Raw genomic sequence first — 26970 nt, forward strand, 5'->3', positions numbered from 1 at the left:
TCTGTCTATTTAGAATGAATAAATTGAAATAAAAAATTAATAAAATAGTTAAACTAATAAAAAAACAAGAAAAAACGTTAACTTCGGTTGCACCGAAGCTAAATACCCTTCACAGGTGCATTTCTGTTAGTAACTATGTGTTCAGTTTGTATGAAAGCTATATGCTATAGCAATCCGATCTGAACAATTTCTTCGTATATTACATTGTTGTCTTGGACAATATTCTGTACCAAATTTCGTGAATATATCTTGTCAAATGTGAAAGTTTTCCCTACAAGAACTTGATTCCGATCGTTCAGTATGTATGGCAGCTATATGCTATAGTAATCCGATCGGAACAATTTCTTCGGAGATTACATTGTTGCCTTAAAAAACAATCTATACCAAATTTCGTGAATATATCTTGTCAAATGTGAAAGTTTTCCCTACAAGAACTTGATTCCGATCGTTCAGTTTGTATGACAGCTATATGCTATAGTAATCCGATCGGAACAATTTCTTCGTATATTACATTGTTGTCTTGGAAAATATTCTATACCAAATTTCGTGAATATATCTTGTCAAATGCGAAAGTTTTCCATACAAGAACTTTATTCCGATCGTTCAGTTTGTATGGCAGCTATATATAAGAGAAACTGACGTTTGCAAAATTTCAAAACGATATCTTAAAAACTGAGGGACTAGCTTGTATATATACAGACAGACGGACAGACAGACGGACATGACTAAATCGACTCAGCTCAACATACTGATCATTTATATATAAATACATATACTTTATAGGGTCTCCGACGCTTCCTTCTGGGTGTTACAAACATCGTGACAAAGTTAATATACCCTGTTCAGGGTATAAAAACGAAATTAAACTCTTTAAATGGAAAAACGTTTTATATCCAAAATTAAATGGATGTTAACACGTTATTCCACTATGCATAACATATAGTAGGATGGCGTTTGAAACGTTTTTCCGTCAACGTATTTGGAAAGTAAAGGTTTCAAAACCAAAAAAATTGTATTTCAGTAATACAAACGAACAAAGAAGGTTATAAACAAAACGAAAAATCTTTTATTTCAACTAAATTTAAACGATATTTCCGCAAAATGTAATTCACAACGGATATATAGTAAATAGTATAGAGTATCAATATACATATGTATTGGTCAATATATGTCTTGGCAACTGTTTATAAAACTGTGCACAGTTTTCTGGTAAATACGACGCCATTGCCAGAAGGTCCTACTTCTTTTCATCACTTACTTTTATTGTATCATTCCTGAGCATTGGCAAAGTATAATTCGCATAATTTATGTTTTTTTTTGTGAGCGCAAATTATAAGAAGTCCATGTTTCTGCTATATTATGCTGCTTACGCATTTTAAGTGTTTTTGGATCGTATCTAGAAATTTGTATCCACTTTGCAGCAGTTATTTTGCACAAAGGATTTCTACATAAATTTTTGACTAGCATCTCGAAGTTTTTAAATTCATATAGAGCCATTTGATGAATCTGCAATGGATTCGAAGGCCTTGCAAAATGAATCATATGACACACATCTGCCTGTGTATAAAGTTGAGCTGTTTTTTTCTTTTTTTCGATAAGTGCAAAATCCCGGTCGCATGGCAGAAAGCTGTGCCCTGAAGTAAGAAATTTTTGATTCACTTCAGAAAAGTATTTGATCAGAAGGCTGTGGCACAAAGCAATCATAGTCCAGTTGTTATTTTGTCCAACGCATCTATCGGACCATATAATCAATTTTCTAATTTGATCAGTTTCCAGAATACTGAATTTTGATGTAATGTGTTTCCAAATACATGAAGCTATTTCAGCAGCTCCTCTTTTAGCAATCGTTTCGTGCCATGTGTACATATCGACCGTATTTTCTGAGATATTATGGACAGCAAAATTATAATTAGAATACTGTCGATGATAAAATACATCAGAATGTGTGAGATTCGGTGTGAAAATCACTTGCTGCATATCGACACATATGACTACGGTATTTTGTGAATTTTTGCCAGCGTTGGAATCATCTCGAAGTTGCGCATATGCTTTATCTGCTTGCTCGTGATGAGCTGTCGCCAATTTTTGAATATTTTCAAATCGTTCCGTATTTTCAGCGGCAATCATATCAATAAAATACTTGTCACAAACCTTGCAAGTATCACTTCTTGGGAAACCAAATCGTAGTTTGTGTTCTGTATGAAAAATGTGCTTATATGTGCTGTACGAAATTTGGGTATCCGGATATTTAACTTTGTATAACTCGTACATTGTTTTAATATTTAAGTTGGGGTTAAGACAATTTTTCGAGATGTTGAACGACCATAGTGACTTTCTTGGCTGGGAAAGCTTACTATGTGTTCATCAACGCTCAGTTTTTTCTGTTCTATGATTTTGTGGAGACGATTTTCATGTTTTCCTCGCTGATCATCAATGTTTTTCCCATATTTTACTTTTTCAACCAAAATTTGAACTCTGCGCTGCGTTATCTTCATATTTTAAAATAAAAAGTAAAGTAAAAATCAACGAAAAACAACAACAAGAAAATATTTACCTGAAATGTGTGACAAACATTTTTTAGCACACTCTCTCTCTCTTTTTCCGTTTGAAAGCACCAAAAAATAAAATACTGTTGTATTTCGTATAGAACTCCCCTCTTCAACTCTTCTTCTTTTTGGCTCGCTCAATTCAAGAAGTGAGGATAGAAATAAACGTTGCTCGTTATAATTTTTGCTATAAAAGTTATCAAAAAGGTTCTTCATTTGTTCATTATAAAGTTTTGCACATTGGAAATTACAATGGCAATCAAAAATCTATTACAAAATAGTTCAAAATGTATATGAAATAAAAATTATGTACTTAAAACGTTTTTCCACTATACCTGCTTTGGGACATTTTTTGCTGGTATAACTTGTTTTTTTTTTTTCTATTAATATAAGATAGGATATAGGAGGATGGAGTCATGTGCAGAAGTTCACGCAAGTGAGGAAAGTTCTCTGATTGCCATTCACTTGGGAGTGGCCAGAAACGATTCTTTTACATGTGACTCAAGCAGCTCACGACTTCCGGTCTTTGACCAAGTATCCTCTGGGTAGCCTAAGAACATCCGTTTGAAGGCGAGCTAACGTGAGAAGGCGAAACATCCCCTGCATAGGGTTGTGCGCTGGGTTTGGGACCCGCCACGTAAAAAAACACCCCCAATGAAAATCAACTATAAGCCTCGGATGAGAAACCCCCTTTCGATGACGACCATGGCAAACGAAATAAGGACTACGATTTGAGGGCATGCACCTGGAATGTCCGGTCCCTTAATTGGGAAGGTGCCGCTGCCCAGCTGGTTGATGTCCTAGTGAAAATAAAGGCTGACATCACCGCCGTCCAAGAAATGCGATGGACGGGACAAGGACATAGACGAGTAGGTCCTTGTGACATCTACTACAGTGGCCATATAAAGGAGCGCAAGTTTGGTGTTGGATTCGTGGTTGGAGAGAGACTCCGTCGCCGAGTACTATCATTCACTCCGGAGAATGAACGTCTAGCACAATCCGCATCAAAGCGAGGTTCTTCAACATATCGTTGATTTGCGCCCACGCCCCGACGGAAGAGAAGGACGATGTGACCAAAGATGCCTTTTATGAGTGCTTGGAGCGCACTTATGAGAGATGCCCCCGCCACGATGTCAAAATCGTGCTTGGCGACTTCAACGCCAGGGTGGGCAAAGAAGGTATCTTTGGCACTACGGTCGGTAAATTCAGCCTCCACGAGGAAACATCCCCAAATGGGTTGAGGCTGATCGACTTCGCCGGGGCCCGAAATATGGTTATCTGTAGTACTAGATTCCAGCATAAGAAGATACATCAAGCTACCTGGCTGTCTCCGGATCGAAAAACTACCAACCAGATCGATCATGTTGTGATAGACGGAAGACACGTTTCCAGTGTTTTAGATGTGCGTGCGCTCCGAGGTCCTAACATCGACTCGGACCACTATATTGTTGCAGCCAAAATTCGCACCCGCCTTTGTGCAGCAAAAAACGCACGCCAACAAACACAAGGAAGGTTCGACGTCGAGAAGCTGCAATCACAACAGACAGCCGAACGATTTCCTACTCGGCTTGCACTCCTGCTCTCTGAGAGCACTCGTCAACAACTCGGTATAAGGGAACTGTGGGACGGCATTTCAAACTCCTTACGTACAGCTGCAACCGAAACCATTGGTTTTCGGAAAGTGCAAAAGAACAGCTGGTACGACGAGGAGTGCCGTGTCGCAGCGGAGAGAAAACAGGCTGCCTACCTTGCAACGTTACGATCGACCACAACACGTGCGGGATGGGATAGATACCGTGAGTTGAAGAGGGAAGCGAGAGGCATTTGTAGACAGAAAAAGAAAGAGGCCGAAATGCATGAGTACCGAGAGCTTGATAAGCTGGCCGACCGGGGTAATGCTCGAAAATTCTACGAAAAGATGCGGCGGATTACAGAAGGTTTCAAGACCGGAGCATACTCTTGTAGAACCCCCCAAGGTGATCTAGCCACCGATGCCCAGAGCATACTTAAATTATGGAGGGAACACTTCTCCAAACTGCTGTATGGCAGTGATAGCACAACACCGGGAGAAGGCGAACCCGATACCCCAATCGATGACGATGGAGCAGGCGTTCCATTGCCCGACCATGAAGAAGTTCGAATAGCAACTACCCGACTGAAAAACAACAAAGCGGCAGGGGCCGATGGATTGCCGGCCGTGCTATTCAAATACGGCGGCGAAGAGCTGATAAGGTGCATGCATCAGCTTCTTTGCAAAATATGGTCGGACGAAAGTATGCCCAACGATTGTAATTTAAGTGTGCTATGCCCAATCCATAAAAAAGGAGACCCCACAATCTGAGCCAACTACCGTGGGATTAGCCTCCTCAACATCGCGTATAAGGTTCTGTCGAGCGTATTGTGTGAAAGATTAAAGCCCACCGTCAACAAACTGATTGGGCCTTATCAGTGTGGCTTCAGACCTGGTAAATCAACAACCGACAAGATATTCACCATGCGCCAAATCTTGGAAAAGACCCGTGAAAGGAGAATCGACACTCACCACCTATTCGTCGATTTCAAAGCTGCTTTCGACAGCACGAAAAGGAGCTGCCTTTATGCCTCGATGTCTGAATTTGGTATCCCCGCAAAATTAATACGGCTGTGTAAACTGACGTTGAGCAACACGAAAAGCTCCGTCAGGATCGGGAAGGACCTCTCCGAGCCGTTCGATACCAAACGAGGTTTCAGACAAGGCGACTCCCTATCGTGCGACTTTTTCAATCTGCTGCTGGAGAAAATTATTAGAGCTGCAGAACTGAATCGAGCAGGTACAATCTTTTATAAGAGTGTACAGCTGCTGGCGTATGCCGATGATATTGATATCATCGGTCTCAACACCCGCGCCGTTAGTTCTGCTTTCTCCAGACTGAACAAGGAAGCAACGCAAATGGGTCTGGCAGTGAACGAGGGCAAGACGAAATATCTCCTGTCATCAAACAAACAGTCGTCGCACTCGCGACTTGGCACTCACGTCACTGTTGGCAGTCATAACTTTGAAGTTGTAGATAATTTCGTCTATTTAGGAACCAGTATTAACACCACCAACAGTGTCAGCCTGGAAATCCAACGCAGGATTACTCTTGCCAACAGGTGCTACTTCGGACTGAGTAGGCAATTGAAAAGTAAAGTCCTCTCTCGGCGAACAAAAGCCAAACTCTATAAGTCGCTCATAATTCCCGTCCTGCTATATGGTGCAGAGGCTTGGACGATGACAACAACCGATGAGTCGACGTTGCGAGTTTTCGAGAGAAAAGTTCTGCGGAAGATTTATGGTCCTTTGCGCGTTGGCCACGGCGAATATCGCATTCGATGGAACGATGAGCTGTACGAGATATACGACGACATTGACATAGTTCAGCGAATTAAGAGACAGCGGCTACGCTGGCTAGGTCATGTTGTCCGGATGGATGAAAACACTCCGGCTCTGAAAGTATTCGACGCAGTACCCGCCGCGGGAAGCAGAGGAAGAGGAAGACCTCCACTCCGTTGGAAGGACCAAGTGGAAAAGGACCTGGCTTCGCTTGGAATATCCAATTGGCGCCACGTAGCGAAGAGAAGAAACGACTGGCGCGCTATTGTTGACTCGGCTATCATCGCGTAAGCGGTGTCTACGCCAGTAAAGAAGAAGAAGAATATAAGATTGCCCACTATTTCTTAGCTTTTTATTATTGAAATCTTTCCAATTTTCTAAATTTATTTTCCTGTTGGAGCCTCTAACACACTTATCAAGCACACGAGAACACTCAGTTTTTGCCATTGTACACACAATAAATAAGTCACTTGAAACGTTATTCCACTGAGTGCTTGTATTAAAATGCGATTTGAATACGAACAAGTGCAATAATATGCCAAATTTTGATTTGGAAAAGAGAGCCATTATAACAGTAATCTGCAAAAAAACCGGTTTTGAAAAAATTGTCGCTTACAACGTTATTCGCGAACATGCTTCAATTCTTCAGTAATTAGCTTAAGATCCGATGTAACAATAATTATCATTATAATCGTTATAGTAGCATTTCTATTTAAAAATCGTCAAAAAGTATATATGTCACCTGAATCTAGTGCAGAGGACATAGTAAACGTGCAGAAAGCTCCTTTTTTGCAAATAACAACGGCATACCCTACGAGCAACACCGATTGGGGACAATCGATTTAAGAGGGGAAGAGTTAACACAACACTTGTTACTCAAGCATTGACTTACAACTTCCGGCACGTGTGACCGAAATGCACCAGAAAGTGCATGGTACACTCTCAATGTAATAATCTGAATAACAATGAAAGATATTAATTTTTACTCCAATGCTCTTCAGTCTTTGAATTTGTATTACTCAGAAAAATACTTCAACAAATTTTTTTACAAAATTTATTATAAAAGATAAAGAGTTGTAATAATCTGAATAACAATGAAAAATATTAATTTTTACTCCAATGCTCTTCAGTCTTTGAATTTGTATTACATCTTTTGGCTTATATCTCCTCTTCTCGTAGGTGTGATCAAAAAAACAGTATCTTTATTTTTACTACGTCGCGGCGTGTCACTCTCACAGTTACCTTATGCTTTGAATGTAACAAATACTTTTATTTCTCCAAATTTTCAAAAATGGTATTTAAAAACTCCAATTTGGGCAAAAATTCATCCAAATTGTGGCAAAAGTGTACAAGATATAGAGCGAAAATGGGTTTTTTCTATGGCTTTTAATAAGATGTCTTGTAAATTTACTATCAATTTCCTCAAAAACCGTATTATGAGAATTTTGGAACACCAGAATTTGCGTGGCTTCTAGTTCCTAAATTTTATCTACTTAATATCGAAAATATTTTGTAAAAAAGCACTTTTGTTCGAACCACCTCATGAAATTTGTAGGTAGGTAGATAAAGGGGGGTGGCAGAACATCCTTGGCCCCGGGCGCCCGAAGTTGTAGCTACGCCACTGCTTCATAATAATGATTTTAACTAATTTAGGATGAATTTAACGATTACTTTGAAATTCCTTCAAGAAACAATTGTTGATTAATTGTTTCTTCGCAAAAACAGGATTGCCATATTCGCATTTTATTGAAAAAATGCATTAAAAACAAGAAAAAACGTTAACTTCGGCTGCACCGAAGCTAATATACCCTTCACAGGTGTATTTCTTTTAGTAACTATAATACTTGTTCAGTTTCTATTGAAGCTATATGCCTATAGTAATCCGATCTGAACAATTTTTGCGGAGATTATGTTATTACCTAAAGCAGTAATCCATGTCAAATTTCGTGAATATACCACGTCAAATGTGAAAGTTTTCCATACAAGAACTTGATTCCGATCATTCAGTTTGTATGGCAGCTATATGCTATATTTAACCGATATGAACAATTTTTTCGCAGATTACATTGTTGCTTTAGAAAATAACCTGTGCCAATTTTTGTGAAGATACATTGGCAAATGTGAAAGTTTTCCCTACAAGAACTTGATTACGATTGTTCAGCTTGTATGACAACTATATGCTATAGTTAACCGATCTGAACAATTTTTTCGGAGATTACATTGTTCTTAGAAAATAATCTGTACCAAATTTCGTGGATATATCTAGGCAAATGTGAAAGAACTTAATTCCGATCGTTCAGTGTGTACGGCAGCTATATGTTATAGTGGTCCGATATCAGCAGCTCCGACAAATGAGCAGCTTCTTGAAGGGAAAATGACATTTGCAAAATTTCAAAGCGCAAAATTAATGCGCATTAAGAAAAGCTAATGGAGGATGGAGTCATGTGTAGAAGTTCACGCAAGTGAGAAAAGTTCTCTGATCGCCATTTACTTGGGAGTGGCCAGAAACGATTCTCTTACATATGGCTCAAGCTGCTCACGACTTCCGGTTTTAGACCAAGTATCCTCAGGGAAGCCTAAGCACATCTGTTCGAAGGCTAGCTAAAATGATAAGGCGAAATATCGCCTACACAGGGTTGTGCGCTGGGTTTGGGACCCGCCACGTAAAACATGCCCCAATGAAAAGATACTAGTGATGAGCGAAGTAGCGATTTTTTAGTTTCAGTGAATAGAGTGATTGCGATTTTTAAATCACTGTGATTTTTTATAACTATTGCGATCGCTACTTTTTAACATAGATATTTTAAGTAGTTCTAACCTGCAATTAAGCCGAAACAAAAATATATAATCTGAAATAAAAGGATTTAATTTTAATGTAATACTTTAAATTTTCCATAAATTAAAACAGAATAATTTGTATATTCAACAAAATTCAATAAACATAATTTTCTTATGTCAAGAATGCGTTCAACTCAGCAAAATGGGCACACATAATCAAAGCCCTGGATGAAATACGGGCCCCTGAATACCTCATAAACATAATAACGAGTTATTTTAAAAACAGGAGGCTGATTTTTGAGACGGACGAAGGCACCAAGAGCTACTCTATCTCGAGTGGTGTACCCCAAGGCTCAGTGTTAGGCCCACTATTATGGAATCTTATGTACGATGGGGTGCTAAAAAGACAGCAACCAACAGATGTTAAACTAGTAGCTTATGCGGATGATCCCATGGTGGTAGCAGTAGCCAAACAATTAGCCGACCTGAGAAATAACGGGTGATTTTTTTGAGGTTAGGATTTTCATGCATTAGTATTTGACAGATCACGTGGGATTTCAGACATGGTGTCAAAGAGAAAGATGCTCAGTATGCTTTGACATTTCATCATGAATAGACTTACTAACGAGCAACGCTTGCAAATCATTGAATTTTATTACCAAAATCAGTGTTCGGTTCGAAATGTGTTTATCGACAAATTTTGTTCAGCGATGAGGCTCATTTCTGGTTGAATGGCTACGTAAATAAGCAAAATTGCCGCATTTGGGGTGAAGAGCAACCAGAAGCCGTTCAAGAACTGCCCATGCATCCCGAAAAATGCACTGTTTGGTGTGGTTTGTACGCTGGTGGAATCATTGGACCGTATTTTTTCAAAGATGCTGTTGGACGCAACGTTACGGTGAATGGCGATCGCTATCGTTCGATGCTAACAAACTGTTTGTTGCCAAAAATGGAAGAACTGAACTTGGTTGACATGTGGTTTCAACAAGATGGCGCTACATGCCACACAGCTCGCGATTCTATGGCCATTTTGAGGGAAAACTTCGGACAACAATTCATCTCAAGAAATGGACCCGTAAGTTGGCCACCAAGATCATGCGATTTAACGCCTTTAGACTATTTTTTGTGGGGCTACGTCAAGTCTAAAGTCTACAGAAATAAGCCAGCAACTATTCCAGCTTTGGAAGACAACATTTCCGAAGAAATTCGGGCTATTCCGGCCGAAATGCTCGAAAAAGTTGCCCAAAATTGGACTTTCCGAATGGACCACCTAAGACGCAGCCGCGGTCAACATTTAAATGAAATTATCTTCAAAAAGTAAATGTCATGAACCAATCTAACGTTTCAAATAAAGAACCGATGAGATTTTGCAAATTTTATGCGTTTTTTTTTTAAAAAAAGTTATCAAGCTCTTAAAAAATCACCCTTTAAATGTAAGGAGTGCATAAATGGTCTACGCCAATGGTTCTCTTCTGTGAGTCTGAAACTGGCGGAGGAAAAAACAGAAGTTTTACTCATAAGTACTAGGAAGATAGAAGAACGAATAGAGCTCACTATAGGGGAGTGCGAGATTACCTCGCAGCCGCAACTGAAGTATCTGGGAGTAATATTGGATTCCAAATTAAAATTTAAAGAACACCTGTAAAAAAATTAAAAGAACAGTATCGGCAAAGGCAGAGGAGAGGAACAATAGCATTAAAATGTGGCAGGAGCGGTGGAATTCCTCATCCAAAGGGCGTTGGACCCACCGACTTATACCGGACATCCATTCGTGGATAGACAGACGGCATGGGGACCTAGACTTTCATCTGAACCAAGTACTTAGTGGACATGGGTGCTTCAGAAGCTACCTTTTCAGATTCCACAATGACATTAGTCCGAACTGTCCGACGTGTACAGAGCATATAGAAGACTCTGAACATGTACTACTTTATTGCCCAAGATTTTCAAATACAAGGGAAAAACTAAAAACCACACTAGGTGGTAGTTTTACAGTCGATAATTTAACGACACTCATGTGTCAGTCGAGCGGTAAATGAAAAGCTGTCAGCGAAGCGTTAGCATCCATAATGACAAAACTGAAACTTTTTGAACAAGTTAGGCGTCCGTCAGTCCGCACGATAGAGGAGACTTAAATGTCTTGTCCCTCCCGCGAAGTAATACTTAGCCGGTGGTGGGAGAGTCTTGAGCTGGGAGTAGGTTAGGTTTAGCGGATTAAAGTTCCGCACTCCGCTTTCGATGCTTCATCCTACTATAAAAAAAAATTCATTGCAAAATCTAGTGATATATGAACGGCTGATTCGGTCAATTTATTGTGAATGACTATTATGCATGGTTATTGTGAATTGGCGCACTTTCTGCATAAAAAACTGTAACAAATCTTTATAATTTAAATAGAAATTATATATTCTATTTTAAACTTACCTTCCTCAACAATTTAACGACGTAATATGTCTTTACGTAAAATGACAGCTAAAACAGGGTTGCAATTATATTTTTGCGTGACATTGCACGCAAATATACATGGGTTTTGGTCTGACATATTTTACTGCTATTGCAAATAATTTTCTGCGTGTGTTTGTGTTGTGCCGGTGCACCAAGAGGAAATATATGCAATTCTTGCATCGTGCAAGGGTTTTGCTAGAGCAAGCGAATACCCCTAGTATTTACTTCAAATTGCACATGCTCAGATCTAAAATGGAATAAAAATTTATGGGTTTTTCAAAAATAAACAGTTTTAGATTGAAAATAACATTAATATAACTCAAATTACAATATTAAGTCAAAGTAATTAAGTAAGAAAAAGTAAAAACTTAGCTCACATACACATTAAATGTAAATTTTAAAATAACAACTTAAAAAAACTATTAACTATTACTGATTCGCATTTAAAAAAATCAATATTTTTGTCTTTTCATCGTCCAAGCGCATTCTCCTTTCACTTAAAATAAGTCCAGCTTGAGAAAAAAGCCGTTCGCAGGGAACCGATGACGCTAAACATCCTATTTTATCCGAGCTATGGGAGACAGATATGGATATTTATATTTGTTGTGCTGCCACCATTTGAAAGGGTCCGCATTTCGAGCAATTACTACCTCTTCCAAATAACGCTGAACCTCGATAATGGCTCTTGAATTACAAGTACCTCCCGGCTTGTTTGACGCAATATTGGAGTCTATATAGCTCCATATTGAAAACTCTGAGGTTTTTACTTGTGGTTCTTGGGGTTCATTTGCTTGGGCTTCTTGAATTATTCTACCTACATCTGCAATGATACGATTTTTAAATATGTCGGCTATTGTGGGGTCAGAAAAGGCGACATTTTTTAAACGAGGATCTAAGAATGATGCCATGCCTAGAGTGTTGCTCCTTTCGGTATTTCCTAATCTTTCATTTATACCATTTAGTAATTCAAAAGGCACTGCTTTTACAGGATCTACATAAGTATTGGCTTTTGTCCACATAGTAAACACGCTTTTGAGACCATTTACAATAGGAATTGATCCGGTGCAATATTTTTGGCCGCTTATTTCTTTTGTGGTGTGCTCAAAAGGTTTTAATATAGTAAGTAAATCCTTTAGCAACAACCATTCGTCAGGATTAATTCGTGGTAATTCCTTATCTATGAGAGCGACAGTACTTTTAATAGCATCTTTCACTTTTATAAAACGTTCAATCATATAAAATGTAGAATTCCAGCGAGTTTCAACGCTTTGAATTAGTTTCAAAGGTTCGGTACCAGCATTGCGTTGAAAACTGATAAATTTTTCATTTGCAGATGTGCTTTTTCTATAATGAGCGACAATTTGTTTTACTTTTTGTAAAACAGTATTAACGTCATGGCCTCTTATACTTGCTTTAACAATTAAATTTAAGGTATGCGCAAAACAGCCGAAGTGGCGTAGTTTGAGCTCATTTTGTAAGGCACTCTTTATATTATTCGCGTTATCAGACACTGCAAAATTTATGTTATCAAATACCCCCCACTCAGTTCTGACATTTTTTATTTCCTCGGCTAAGTTTTTGGCAGTATGTGTCTCACTCATTGGACAGCAATCCAATGAAATCTTGTTAAATTCAAAAAATTCACTAACAAAATGTAGTGTAATTGCTATGTAACTCACTGTATTGCGAGATGTCCAACAATCGGTTGTAATGCAGAATAAAGAGAGACCCCCCTCTTGATGACGACCACAGCAAACGAAACAAGGGTTATGATTTGAGGGCATGCACCTGGAATGTCCAGTCCCTTAATTGGGAAGGTGTCGCTGCCCAGTTGGTTGATGTCCTCGTTAGAGTGAAGGTTGACATCACCGCCATCCAAGAAATGCGATGTACGGGACAAGGAATTGGGCGGTAGGTCCCTGTGGCATTTACTACCATATAGTGGCCATATAAAGGAGCGCAAGTTTGGTGTGGGATTCGTGGTGGGAGACAGACTCCGTCGCCGAGTACTATAATTCACTCCGGTGGATGAACGTCTAGCCACAATCCGCCTCAAAGCAAGGTTCTTCAACATATCGCTGATTTGCGCCCACGCGCCGACGGAAGAGAATGACGATGTGACCAAAGATGCCTTCTATGAGTGCTTGGAGCGCACCTATGAGAACTTGCCCCGCCACGATGTAAAAATCCTACTTGGCGACTTTAACGCCAGGGTGGGCAAAGCAGGTATCTTTGGCACTACGGTCGGAAAATTCAGCCGCCACGACGAAACATCCCCAAATAGATCGGGGCTGATCGACTTCGCCGGGTCCGAAATATGGTTATCTGTCGTACTAGATTCCAGCATAAGAAAATTCATCAAACCAGGACGTTTTTGTATATACTTGGACGCAATGAAGGAGCAATCACAGATGAAGGAAATGTTGAAGTTGACAACACACCAGATTTGGAAGGGAATTACTTATCTCTAACCGATAATTATCAAAATATCAAAGGTACATATTTTAATAAACCTAAACTACAGAAAACATTCTTATATAAAAATGTATTGATGTTAACAAATGCAAATATCTACTTACATACAAACTAAGTTTTTGCATACTAACCACTGTTTCTTATCCTAATTATAATAATAATAATAACTAACAATTTATTCCATTTATTTATATACATGTATGTATGTTTATTATATTTTTGCAGGTAATATTTTTCAACGTGTGTCAGTTGATCTAAATTCCACTGACCTAATGGAAAAAATAATGAACTGGAGATTCTCAACAACGACGGACTTGAGAATTTGGCAGGGTACATCTTCCACAAACTCGGTCAAGACAACCCCGAAATTTGTGACAATTCAGAATATTGTTCGTCTTATACTTGGGTGAATCACCTTTCTGAAGGAGGACTCTCAAAACCAACAGATATGTTGATGGAGCATATGAGCACCTTGCAAGCAGTATTTGACGACGTAAAAGGTACTGATTTGCATATACATACATATGTATGTATAAATTACGTCCAGTAGCCCTTAGATTTAAGTAATTTGTAAATTGTAGCTCGAAAGTAAAAGAATTGTTTTTCAGAGCTAGAATGTATTTTAGGATTCGCTCCTTAAATAAAAACTTAATTGAACATATGTATAGCAAAAAAAAGAAAATTAAATATGACAATAAATTGATACTTGGTTACAAAGTAATCAATTTTTTTATTTACATAAATGTAAAAAGTTTTAAACTTGGGAAAACGTTTACTGAAACATTTCAAATGATGAAAAAAGTTTATGGTGATCAGTGCCTATCCCGTAGTAATGTGCATGAGTGGTTAAGCGATTCCAAGAAGGTCGTGAGGACCTCTGCCATCACCGAAAAAAAGTCGTCTTCAGAAGTCAAAAATAAAGACAACGCTGATTTGTTTTTACCATTCCGAGGCTGTTGTACACCGAGAGTTCGTCGCACCTGGCCAAACGATTAATGCTGTGTTTTACCTTGGTGTTATGAAGCGTCTTTTGTTGCGCATTCGTCGTGCTCGACCACAATACCATGTGGCAGGGTCCTGGCGCCTGTTGCACGATAATGCGCCGTCGACCGATGGACGCTTGTCACTGATTTTTTGACAAAAACTGCAACTGATCTGGCACCCTGTAATTTTTACCTATTTGGAAAACTTCATTTGCCCATGAAAGGATACTGGTTTCAGGACATTTCAGATATCCAAAAGGCGACGACCGATACTCTCAAGAGCATTCCGAAAAATGACCTTAAACACTCATTTGAAATGCTAATTGACCGGGCTAAACGCTGTATCGAAGCACAAGGAAATTACTTTGAATAAAAAAAATATAACTTTTGAAAAATATTAATTTTTTGTTGTTTTTTTTAACAGTCCTGTTTCTTTTGCGACAGACCTTGTATATTGGACTCTTAATACATGGCGAAACTACTTAAATTCTTTTTATGATTTTATGGTAAATTAAAACAACTGACTTTCAATCTTTCAATACTTAATACGGTGAATTAAACCTGTTAGTTCTCAATTAATAAATGTTTTTAATCATTTGTAATTGAAACTTAGTTATGCTATGCATCAAATTTGCAAACGTTTCATGAAATATATTTAAATTTCGCATTTTCTTTTATTTTCATTGTTTTATATATTTTATTAACGATCTTGATCGACGGTAACAAATCCCTCCGTTTACATATTTTTTTGTTAAGATTTTAATCTGGTCGTCCCTCTTTTCAAATTGCTAAAAGTCAAAACCTACTGAACTCGATTAGCTGTCAAAGTTCAGGTTTTGACGTTTAGCAATTGCTCTCTCACTTCCAGTGAGAGTCTTTTTATCTCTGCCTAGTTATATGTACAGTACTTGTCCAATAAATTACGAACGAAGTGAAAAATAGTTCTAACTTTAATCATTAATAAAAACATAAATATTTGGCTAATTTTAGAAAAAAATTATTTTTTATATGCTATATACATTAAACTTAAATTATTATATTTTTGTATTGAATCATATTCAATATTTTGTCGCCATATATATATATATATATATTTTTGTTTTTTTGCTCTCGTTCGTAATTTATTGGACAAGTACTGTATATGCACCCTTTCATTGCTCTAAATGTAGCTAACGGTTTCTGCCTCTCTTTATTCTGTTCGCAGAATACGATCAGACCTCACTCAGTAACAGTTTCTCTTGTCCTGTTACTATGCTTATTTGCACATTTACTTTCTATAGTACCGTAATATATGCCAGAGCCGCTCAAAATAATACGCAATTTATTTACCAACGCATACAATCACACATTTGATATCTGCCAGCGTATGATTGTGTGCGCGCGCTTGCTTAGTACACTGAGTGAAATCGTGCTATTTGGTTATTTTGTTATTAAAAATTTAGAAAAAAATAAAAAATTATGGTTTTTGATTAAAAAAGCAATTAAGAAAAACAATAATTTTAAGTTAATTTTTTTTAACTTTCCATGATTTTTTCCATATCGACTTCAAGATCGTAAGTTTTGATTCTCATTAAGTCCTCTATATGCTTATTCGAAACTGAATTCCTGTATTTCGAGTGTATTTTTGACGCTGGCAGAATTGGCGTCATAGCGTACATGCTTCGACTGCATTTGCTTGCCTATACTCCGAGTATAGGCATGAAAAATTGCGCATTATTTTGAGCGGCTCTGATATATGCCGCCAATGCGTCGCCTACTTCAAACAACGGTGTGGCACATACAGTTGCGCACAAAATATTAGCAGTCCGACATACGCATGTACACTGACACACAAAATACAAGTACTATCGCTCCGACATACATACATACATATACTTATTTATTTCTCTTCATATTCTCTGCTTGAGTATGTGAGAACTGTAAACAATGCTAACATTTCACCACGTGAATCCCATTGTTGTGAGGTGAATTCCGTGGTTCAAGCAAAGAACACAAAAAGACATATATACAGTACTGTGCAGATAAAAGTTACCACTACCTACATATTTCAAACTAGAAATAAATACTCATGACAGTAAATAATTTTTGTTTCAAAAGAATTTTTATTGAATCTTTAAACTATAACTTACTTCATAAATATGTTAGGTAGTTAAGATAAAAATGTATATCGTGAATATTTCCAATTTAAGGAAACTACCCGGATTTTCCATGGGGGCGTATGATGAACAAAAAATAATAACTGAGCGGTTTGACATAAAATTTAATTGTATTTAAAAAAAAATATTGTGTTTATTATGAAATTGGGAAAATTCAATACATTAGTATTTAGTATGTCCTCCTCGGGCCTTTATAACAGCTGCAATTCTGTCTGGCATGGAACTTACTAGTTTTTGGCAGTAGTCAATCGTTATTTGCGTATTCCAAGCCTCAGTTATTGCAGTTTTCAGTTCCAATTTGTTTTTTGGGTTCCTTTTAACTACATGTCTCTTCAGAGCCGCCCAACAGTTTTCAATAGGGTTTAAATCGGGGCTGTTTCCAGGCCATATTAGTGTTTTTATGCCAGTTCGGTCCAGATATTCCTTTACCTTAAAGAAAATAATGAATTAATTGCTTTTAATTTTACTGGTTTTTTAAATTAATTAATTATTGATAACAAAAATTTTAAAACTCACAATTTTCGCTCTATGGCATGGTGCAGAATCGTCCTGGAATATCGGATCAACAATTACTGGAAACAGCGCATCGATTGATGGCTCCAAAAACTCTTTTATTATTGTAATGTAGCCCTGAGCATTCAACGTACCGTTGATGAAGGCCAATTCGCTACAACCGAAGTAGGAAATGCCACCTCATACCATAAAACTGGGTGGGAATTTGCACCTGGTTATAACTGTCTCAGGATTCAAATCTTCATGTTTCCTTCTACGAACGTATACGACGCCATCCGATTGGTTTAAGTTTATTTTGGATTCGTCCGTAAAAATCACTCTCTTCCAATCATTTATAGACCAGTTTTGATGTTGTTTGGCGAAATTCAGCCGAGCAACACGCATTTTTGTGCTCAGAACTGGTTTTTTTCTTGGCCGTCGTGCTCGTAATCCTGCAGCTACTAATCTTCTTCGTACTGTAGAAGCACTAATAGTGACTCCATAACGTTCCCTCATCTCGGAACTCAATTCTGCTGAAGACGAAAATCGAGATCGTATGCACAAATTTTTTAAATTTCGATCCATCCTGTCAGTGGTCTTTTTGTTTTTCAATCCAGTTCCAGGAGTCCTTTTTGTTGTTTTTGTTGCATCAAATTTTTTATACAACTTAAGGATAGAGACGTGACTGCATCCAATTCGTTTTGAAATCTCCCTCGCAGAATAATTTTCCTTCCTTAACGTTAAAATTGCACTTTTTTCATCAGAAGTTAATTGTTTCATATTTGCACATTTATTACTCAACCGCACTTGAATTTGATTTGACGCGAAGTTTGAGGAAAAAAGGGTGACAAACTTGACAATAGGCTATGCACAGTTACAAAAAATGGTTGCCATCCAAAAATAAGCGAAAAATAGTTTAAAAATTCAAAAAAAATACATCGCAATACCTTTATTTTGTTCTTTTGTATGGTGGTAACTTTTATTTGCACAGCACTGTATGTACTAGCTGACCCGGCGAACTTCGCCCCGCCCAATTTTTATTTTTTTTGGAAGTCATAGACTCGTATAACTTTACCACAAATAATATAAACTTCAAACAACGCATTTTCATTTAATGTTTTTAATGTTTGTAGCGTCATCTACTGTAACATACCGCACTCAATACCGCTGTTAGCGCCACCAACTGGTGGATAGCTCTTTGCTAATAATAAACAAATAATTTGCAATAAATAAATAATGCGTCTATAAGGAGAGTTATAAACTATCCTATCTTTCAAGTTGGACCAAACTGCACACAGTGTTAAAAATTTCATTAAAATCGGTTCAGTAGTTTAGGAGTCCATCGCAAACAAACAACGTGACACGTGATTTTTATATATTAAGATATGTATGTCTTTATGTTCTCTGGCTTCACTTCCTTTTTCACATATGTACACGAGGAGTGCCGTGTCGCAGCGGAGAGAAAACAGGCTGCCTACCTTGCAACGTTACGATCGACCACAACACGTGCGGGATGGGATAGATACCGTGAGTTGAAGAGGGAAGCGAGAGGCATTTGTAGACAGAAAAAGAAAGAGGCCGAAATGCATGAGTACCGAGAGCTTGATAAGCTGGCCGACCGGGGTAATGCTCGAAAATTCTACGAAAAGATGCGGCGGATTACAGAAGGTTTCAAGACCGGAGCATACTCTTGTAGAACCCCCCAAGGTGATCTAGCCACCGATGCCCAGAGCATACTTAGATTATGGAGGGAACACTTCTCCAGCCTGCTGAATGGCAGTGAACGCACAACACCAGGAGAAGGCGAACCCGATACCCCAATCGATGACGATGGAGCAGACGTTCCATTGCCCGACCGTGAAGAAGTTCGAATAGCAACTACCCGCCTAAAGAACAACAAAGCGACGGGGCCGATGGATTGCCGGCCGAGCTATTCAAACACGGCGGCGAAGAACTGATAAGGAGCATGCATCAGCTTCTTTATAAAATATGGTCGGATGAAAGCATGCCCAACGATTGCAATTTAAGTGTGCTCTGCCCAATCCATAAAAAAGGAGACCCCACAATCTGCGCCAACTACCGTGGGATAAGCCTCCTCAACATCGCGTACAAGGTTCTATCGAGCGTATTGTGTGAAAGATTAAAGCCCACCGTCAACAAACTGATTGGACCTTATCAGTGTGGCTTCAGACCTGGTAAATCAACAACCGACCAGATATTCACCATGCGCCAAATCTTGGAAAAGACCCGTGAAAGGAGAATCGACACTCACCACCTATTCGTCGATTTCAAAGCTGCTTTCGACAGCACGAAAAGGAGCTGCCTTTATGCCGCGATGTCTGAATTTGGTATCCCCGCAAAACTAATACGGCTGTGTAAACTGACGTTGAGCAACACGAAAAGCTCCGTCAGGATCGGGAAGGACCTCTCCGAGCCGTTCGATACCAAACGAGGTTTCAGACAAGGCGACTCCCTATCGTGCGACTTTTTCAATCTGCTGCTGGAGAAAATTATTAGAGCTGCAGAACTGAATCGAGCAGGTACAATCTTTTATAAGAGTGTACAGCTGCTGGCGTATGCCGATGATATTGATATCATCGGTCTCAACACCCGCGCCGTTAGTTCTGCTTTCTCCAGACTGAACAAGGAAGCAACGCAAATGGGTCTGGCAGTGAACGAGGGCAAGACGAAATATCTCCTGTCATCAAACAAACAGTCGTCGCACTCGCGACTTGGCACTCACGTCACTGTTGACAGTCATAACTTTGAAGTTGTAGATAATTTCGTCTACTTAGGAACCAGCATTAACACCACCAACAATGTCAGCCTAGAAATCCAACGCAGGATTACTCTTGCCAACAGGTGCTACTTCGGACTGAGTAGGCAATTGAAAAGTAAAGTCCTCTCTCGACGAACAAAAACCAAACTCTATAAGTCGCTCATAATTCCCGTCCTGCTATATGGTGCAGAGGCTTGGACGATGACAACAACCGATGAGTCGACGTTGCGAGTTTTCGAGAGAAAAGTTCTGCGGAAGATTTATGGTCCTTTGCGCGTTGGCCACGGCGAATACCGCATCCGATGGAACGATGAGCTGTACGAGATATACGACGACATCGACATAGTTCAGCGAATTAAAAGACAGCGGCTACGCTGGCTAGGTCATGTTGTCCGGATGGATGAAAACACTCCAGCTCTGAAAGTATTCGACGCAGTACCCGCCGCGGGAAGCAGAGGAAGAGGAAGACCTCCACTCCGGTGGAAGGACCAAGTGGAGAAGGACCTGGCCTCGCTTGGAATATCCAATTGGCGCCACGTAGCGAAGAGAAGAAACGATTGGCGCGCTGTTGTTGACTCGGCTATAATCGCGTAAGCGGTGTCTACGCCAGTAAAGAAGAAGAAGAAGATTTGGAAAGTAAAGGTTTCAAAACCAAAAAAAATGTATTTCAGTAATACAAACGAACAAAGAAGGTTATAAACAAAACGAAAAATCTTTTATTTCAAATAAATTTAAACGATATTTCCGCAAAATGTAATTCACAACGGATATATAGTAAATAGTATAGAGTATCAATATACATATGTATTGGTCAATATATGTCTTGGCAACTGTTTATAAAACTGTGCACAGTTTTCTGGTAAATACGACGCCATTGCCAGAAGGTCCTACTTCTTTTCATCACTTACGTTTATTGTATCATTCCTGAGCATTGGCAAAGTATAATTCGCATAATTTATGTTTTTTTTTTTGAGCACAAATTATAAGAAGTCCATGCTTCTGCTATATTATGCTGCTTACGCATTTTAAGTGTTTTTGGATCGTATCTAGAAATTTGTATCCACTTTGCAGCAGTTATTTTGCACAAAGGATTTCTATATAAATTTTTGACTAGCATCTCGAAGTTTTTAAATTCATATAGAGCCATTTGATGAATCTGCAATGGATTCGAAGGCCTTGCAAAATGAATCATATGACACACATCTGCCTGTGTATAAAGTTGAGCTGTTTTTTTCTTTTTTTCGATAAGTGCAAAATCCCGGTCGCATGGCAGAAAGCTGTGCCCTGAAGTAAGAAATTTTTGATTCACTTCAGAAAAGTATTTGATCAGAAGGCTGTGGCACAAAGCAATCATAGTCCAGTTGTTATTTTGTCCAACGCATCTATCGGACCATATAATCAATTTTCTAATTTGATCAGTTTCCAGAATACTGAATTTTGATGTAATGTGTTTCCAAATACATGAAGCTATTTCAGCAGCTCCTCTTTTAGCAATCGTTTCGTGCCATGTGTACATATCGACCGTATTTTCTGAGATATTATGGACAGCAAAATTATAATTAGAATACTGTCGATGATAAAATACATCACAATGTGTGAGATTCGGTGTGAAAATCACTTGCTGCATATCGACACATATGACTGCGGTATTTTGTGAATTTTTGCCAGCGTTGGAATCATCTCGAAGTTGCGCATAGATATGCTTTATCTGCTTGCTCGTGATGAGCTGTCGCCAATTTTTGAATATTTTCAAATCGTTTCGTATTTTCAGCGGCAATCATATCAATAAAATACTTGTCACAAACCTTGCAAGTATCACTTCTTGGGAAACCAAATCGTAGTTTGTGTTCTGTATGAAAAATGTGCTTATATGTGCTGTACGAAATTTGGGTATCCGGATATTTAACTTTGTATAACTCGTACATTGTTTTAATATTTAAATTGGGGTTAAGACAATTTTTCGAGATGTTGAACGACCATAGTGACTTTCTTGGCTGGGAAAGCTTACTATGTGTTCATCAACGCTCAGTTTTTCCTGTTCTATGATTTTGTGGGGACGATTTTCATGTTTTCCTCGCTGATCATCAATGTTTTTCCCATATTTTACTTTTTTAACCAAAATTTGAACTCTGCGCTGCGTTATCTTCATATTTTAAAATAAAAAGTAAAGTAAAAATCAACGAAAAACAACAACAAGAAAATATTTACCTGAAATGTGTGACAAAACATTTTTTTGCACACTCTCTCTCTTTTTCCGTTTGAAAGCACCAAAAAATAAAATACTGTTGTATTTCGTATAGAACTCCCCTCTTCAACTCTTCTTCTTTTTGGCTCGCTCAATTCAAGAAGTGAGGATAGAAATAAACATTGCTCGTTATAATTTTTGCTATAAAAGTTATCAAAAAGGTTCTTCATTTGTTCATTATCAAGTTTTGCACATTGGAAATTACAATGGCAATCAAAAATCTATTACAAAATAGTTCAAAATGTATATGAAATAAAAATTATGTACTTAAAACGTTTTTCCACTATACCTGCTTTGGGACATTTTTTGCTGGTATAACTTGTTTTTTTTTTCTATTAATATAAGATTGCCCACTATTTCTTAGCTTTTTATTATTGAAATCTTTCCAATTTTCTAAATTTATTTTCCTGTTGGAGCCTCTAACACACTTATCAAGCACACGAGAACACTCAGTTTTTGCCATTCTACACACAATAAATAAGTCACTTGAAACGTTATTCCACTGAGTGCTTGTATTAAAATGCGATTTGAATACGAACAAGTGTAATAATATGCCAAATTTTGATTTGGAAAAGAGAGCCATTATAACAGTAATCTGCAAAAAAACCGGTTTTGAAAAAATTGTCGCTTACAACGTTATTCGCGAACATGCTTCAATTCTTCAGTAATTAGCTTAAGATCCGATGTAACAATAATTATCATTATAATCGTTATAGTAGCATTTCTATATAAAAATCGTCAAAAAGTATATATGTCACCTGAATCTAGTGCAGAGGACATAGTAAACGTGCAGAAAGCTCCTTTTTTGCAAATAACAACGGCATACCCTACGAGCAACACCGATTGGGGACAATCGATTTAAGAGGGGAAGAGTTAACACAACACTTGTTACTCAAGCATTGACTTACAACTTCCGGCACGTGTGACCGAAATGCACCAGAAAGTGCATGGTCAGCGTCTGCACTACCTGTTGTGCAGCATAAGATTCGTGGAAGCGAATCACGCCACTTGTATGTAATTATTCAAGTGAGAATTAAGCATAAATATTGTAATTTTGGTTAAGCAAGCGTCAGTTCTAATTACTCAATAAAAAATATATTTTTTTGGTTATTTAATAACTAAAAAGCCTAACTTATATGTGAATTTATAATATACATACATACATATGTATTATCAAAAATAAGAAATTATTAAAAAAAACTCTTATTCGCACATTAACTACAAATGTAGTTTTGAAAATAGCATAATTTAATGAAAATGTGACAAGTTTTGCATGTATTCATAAAAATACGCAAAATGGTAATCATATCAATTAATATGATTGCATGTAAACGTGTAAAATTATATGCCAAAGGGCAACATACATATGCACGTGAACCTTCTCTATTCTCACACGTTATTGTGTGTAATAGCATATCGTAAATAACATTTTCATTGCCAATTTAGGAATGTTTGATGATTGTTAGGTTTTATACAACATTTCAAAAGTTTTCTAATACTCAGAAAAATACTTCAACAAATTTTTTTACAAAATTTATTATAAAAGATAAAGAGTTGTACACTCTCAATGTAATAATCTGAATAACAATGAAAAATATTAATTTTTACTCCAATGCTCTTCAGTCTTTGAATTTGTATTACATCTTTTGGCTTATATCTCCTCTTCTCGTAGGTGTGATCAAAAAAACAGTATCTTCATTTTTACTACGTCGCGGCGTGTCACTCTCACAGTTACCTTATGCTTTGAATGTAACAAATACTTTTATTTCTCCAAATTTTCAAAAATGGTATTTAAAAACTCCAATTTGGGCAAAAATTCCTCCAAATTGTGGCAAAAGTGTACAAGATATAGAGCGAAAATGGGTTTTTTCTATGGCTTTTAATAAGATGTCTTGTAAATTTACTATCAAATACCTCAAAAACCGTATTGTGAGAATTTTGGAACACCAGAATTTGCGTGGCTTCTAGTTCCTAAATTTTATCTACTTAATATCGAAAATATTTTGTAAAAAAGCACTTTTGTTCGAACCACCTCATGAAATTTGTAGGTAGGTAGATAAAGGGGGGTGGCAGAACATCCTTGGCCCCGGGCGCCCGAAGTTGTAGCTACGCCACTGCTTCATAATAATGATTTTAACTAATTTAGGATGAATTTAACGATTACTTTGAATTTCCTTCAAGAAACAATTGTTGATTAATTGTTTCTTCGCAAAAACAGGATTGCCATATTCGCATTTTATTGAAAAAATGCATTAAAAACAAGAAAAAACGTTAACTTCGGCTGCACCGAAGCTAATATACCCTTCACAGGTGTATTTCTTTTAGTAACTATAATACTTGTTCAGTTTCTATTGAAGCTATATGCCTATAGTAATCCGTGTTAGGCCCACTATTATGGAATCTTATGTACGATGGGGTGCTAAAAAGACAGCAACCAACAGATGTTAAACTAGTAGCTTATGCGGATGATCCCATGGTGGTAGCAGTAGCCAAACAATTAGCCGACCTGAGAAATAAATGTAAGGAGTGCATAAATGGTCTACGCCAATGGTTCTCTTCTGTGAGTCTGAAACTGGCGGAGGAAAAAACAGAAGTTTTACTCATAAGTACTAGGAAGATAGAAGAACGAATAGAGCTCACTATAGGGGAGTGCGAGATTACCTCGCAGCCGCAACTGAAGTAACTGGGAGTAATATTGGATTCCAAATTAAAATTTAAAGAACACCTGGAGTATTCTTCCGCGAAGGCAAACAAAATCTATAATGCCCTATCGAGAATGATGACCAATAGAGGCTGTGTGCGTTCCAGCCGGCGATTCTTAATAGCGAAAGCAATGAGTTCCGTAATACTGTATGCGGCACCAGTTTGGATACAGGCAATGGATATAAAAGCGTATGCTAAACAAATAATTCCAGTGCATAGGCTTTCTGCAATTCGAGTAATAAGTGCTTTCCGACGGTGCTGAAGTACTCGTATTAGCCAGCATGCCGCCCATTGACATCCAGGGAGATGAACTCGAGCGATTATACCATCTACCAGCGCCTAAAACAGTATCGGCAAAGGCAGAGGAGAGGAACAATAGCATTAAAATGTGGCAGGAGCGGTGGAATTCCTCATCCAAAGGGCGTTGGACCCACCGACTTATACCGGACATCCATTCGTGGATAGACAGACGGCATGGGGACCTAGACTTTCATCTGAACCAAGTACTTAGTGGACATGGGTGCTTCAGAAGCTACCTTTTCAGATTCCACAATGACATTAGTCCGAACTGTCCGACGTGTACAGAGCATATAGAAGACTCTGAACATGTACTACTATATTTTCAAATACAAGGGAAAAACTAAAAACCACACTAGGTGGTAGTTTTACAGTCGATAATTTAACGACACTCATGTGTCAGTCGAGCGGTAAATGAAAAGCTGTCAGCGAAGCGTTAGCATCCATAATGACAAAACTGAAACTTTTTGAACAAGTTAGGCGTCCGTCAGTCCGCACGATAGAGGAGACTTAAATTTCTTGTCCCTCCCACGAAGTAATACTTAGCCGGTGGTGGGAGAGTCTTGAGCTGGGAGTAGGTTAGGTTTAGCGGATTAAAGTTCCGCACTCCGGCTTTCGATGCTTCATCCTACTATAAAAAAAAAATTCATTGCAAAATCTAGTGATATATGAACGGCTGATTCGGTCAATTTATTGTGAATGACTATTATGCATGGCTATTGTGAATTGGCGCACTTTCTGCATAATTTTTTAACAAAAAAAACTGTAACAAATCTTTATAATTTAAATAGAAATTATATATTCTATTTTAAACTTACCTTCCTCAACAATTTAACGACGTAATATGTCTTTACGTAAAATGACAGCTAAAACAGGGTTGCAATTATATTTTTGCGTGACATTGCACGCAAATATACATGGGTTTTGGTCTGACATATTTTACTGCTATTGCAAATAATTTTCTGCGTGTGTTTGTGTTGTGCCGGTGCACCAAGAGGAAATATATGCAATTCTTGCATCGTGCAAGGGTTTTGCTAGAGCAAGCGAATACCCCTAGTATTTACTTCAAATTGCACATGCTCAGATCTAAAATGGAATAAAAATTAATGGATTTTCAAAAATAAACAGTTTTAGATTGAAAATAACATTAATATAACTCAAATTATAATATTAAGTCAAAGTAATTAAGTAAGAAAAAGTAAAAACTTAGCTCACATACACATTAAATGTAAATTTTAAAATAACAACTTAAAAAAACTATTAACTATTACTGATTCGCATTTAAAAAAATCAATATTTTTGTCTTTTCATCGTCCAAGCGCATTCTCCTTTCACTTAAAATAAGTCCAGCTTGAGAAAAAAGCCGTTCGCAGGGAACCGATGACGCTAAACATCCTATTTTATCCGAGCTATGGGAGACAGATATGGATATTTATATTTGTTGTGCTGCCACCATTTGAAAGGGTCCGCATTTCGAGCAATTACTACCTCTTCTAAATAACGCTGAACCTCGATAATGGCTCTTGAATTACAAGTACCTCCCGGCTTGTTTGACGCAATATTGGAGTCTATATAGCTCCATATTGAAAACTCTGAGGTTTTTACTTGTGGTTCTTGGGGTTCATTTGCTTGGGCTTCTTGAATTATTCTACCTACATCTGCAATGATACGATTTTTAAATATGTCGGCTATTGTGGGGTCAGAAAAGGCGACATTTTT

General features: G+C 37.9%; 2 protein-coding genes and 1 long non-coding RNA gene across 6 annotated transcripts in view; 1 reads left to right on the forward strand and 2 right to left on the reverse strand.

Moving 5' to 3' along the window:
• LOC125778799 (uncharacterized) overlaps window positions 1-26970 on the forward strand; it is a 209016-nt gene that overhangs the window by 56128 nt on the left and 125918 nt on the right. The gene's annotated exons all lie outside the window — the stretch shown is intronic.
• On the reverse strand, window positions 1107-19733 carry LOC125778806 (uncharacterized). The gene is made up of 2 exons (XM_049458115.1): window positions 19399-19733; window positions 1107-4987 (listed from the first exon to the last, which is right to left on the reverse strand). Exon 2 carries the CDS (start codon window positions 2269-2271, stop codon window positions 1306-1308), a length of 966 nt encoding a protein of 321 aa, XP_049314072.1. The 5' UTR covers window positions 2272-4987; window positions 19399-19733; the 3' UTR covers window positions 1107-1305.
• On the reverse strand, window positions 20389-23258 carry LOC125778821 (uncharacterized). Its single transcript, XR_007422959.1, has 3 exons — window positions 22541-23258; window positions 22215-22392; window positions 20389-22149 (listed from the first exon to the last, which is right to left on the reverse strand). It is a non-coding gene; the product is annotated as an uncharacterized LOC125778821 (long non-coding RNA).

This window comes from Bactrocera dorsalis, chromosome 5 (genome assembly GCF_023373825.1).
Source record: "Bactrocera dorsalis isolate Fly_Bdor chromosome 5, ASM2337382v1, whole genome shotgun sequence".
Taxonomy (NCBI): Eukaryota; Metazoa; Arthropoda; class Insecta; order Diptera; family Tephritidae; genus Bactrocera; species Bactrocera dorsalis.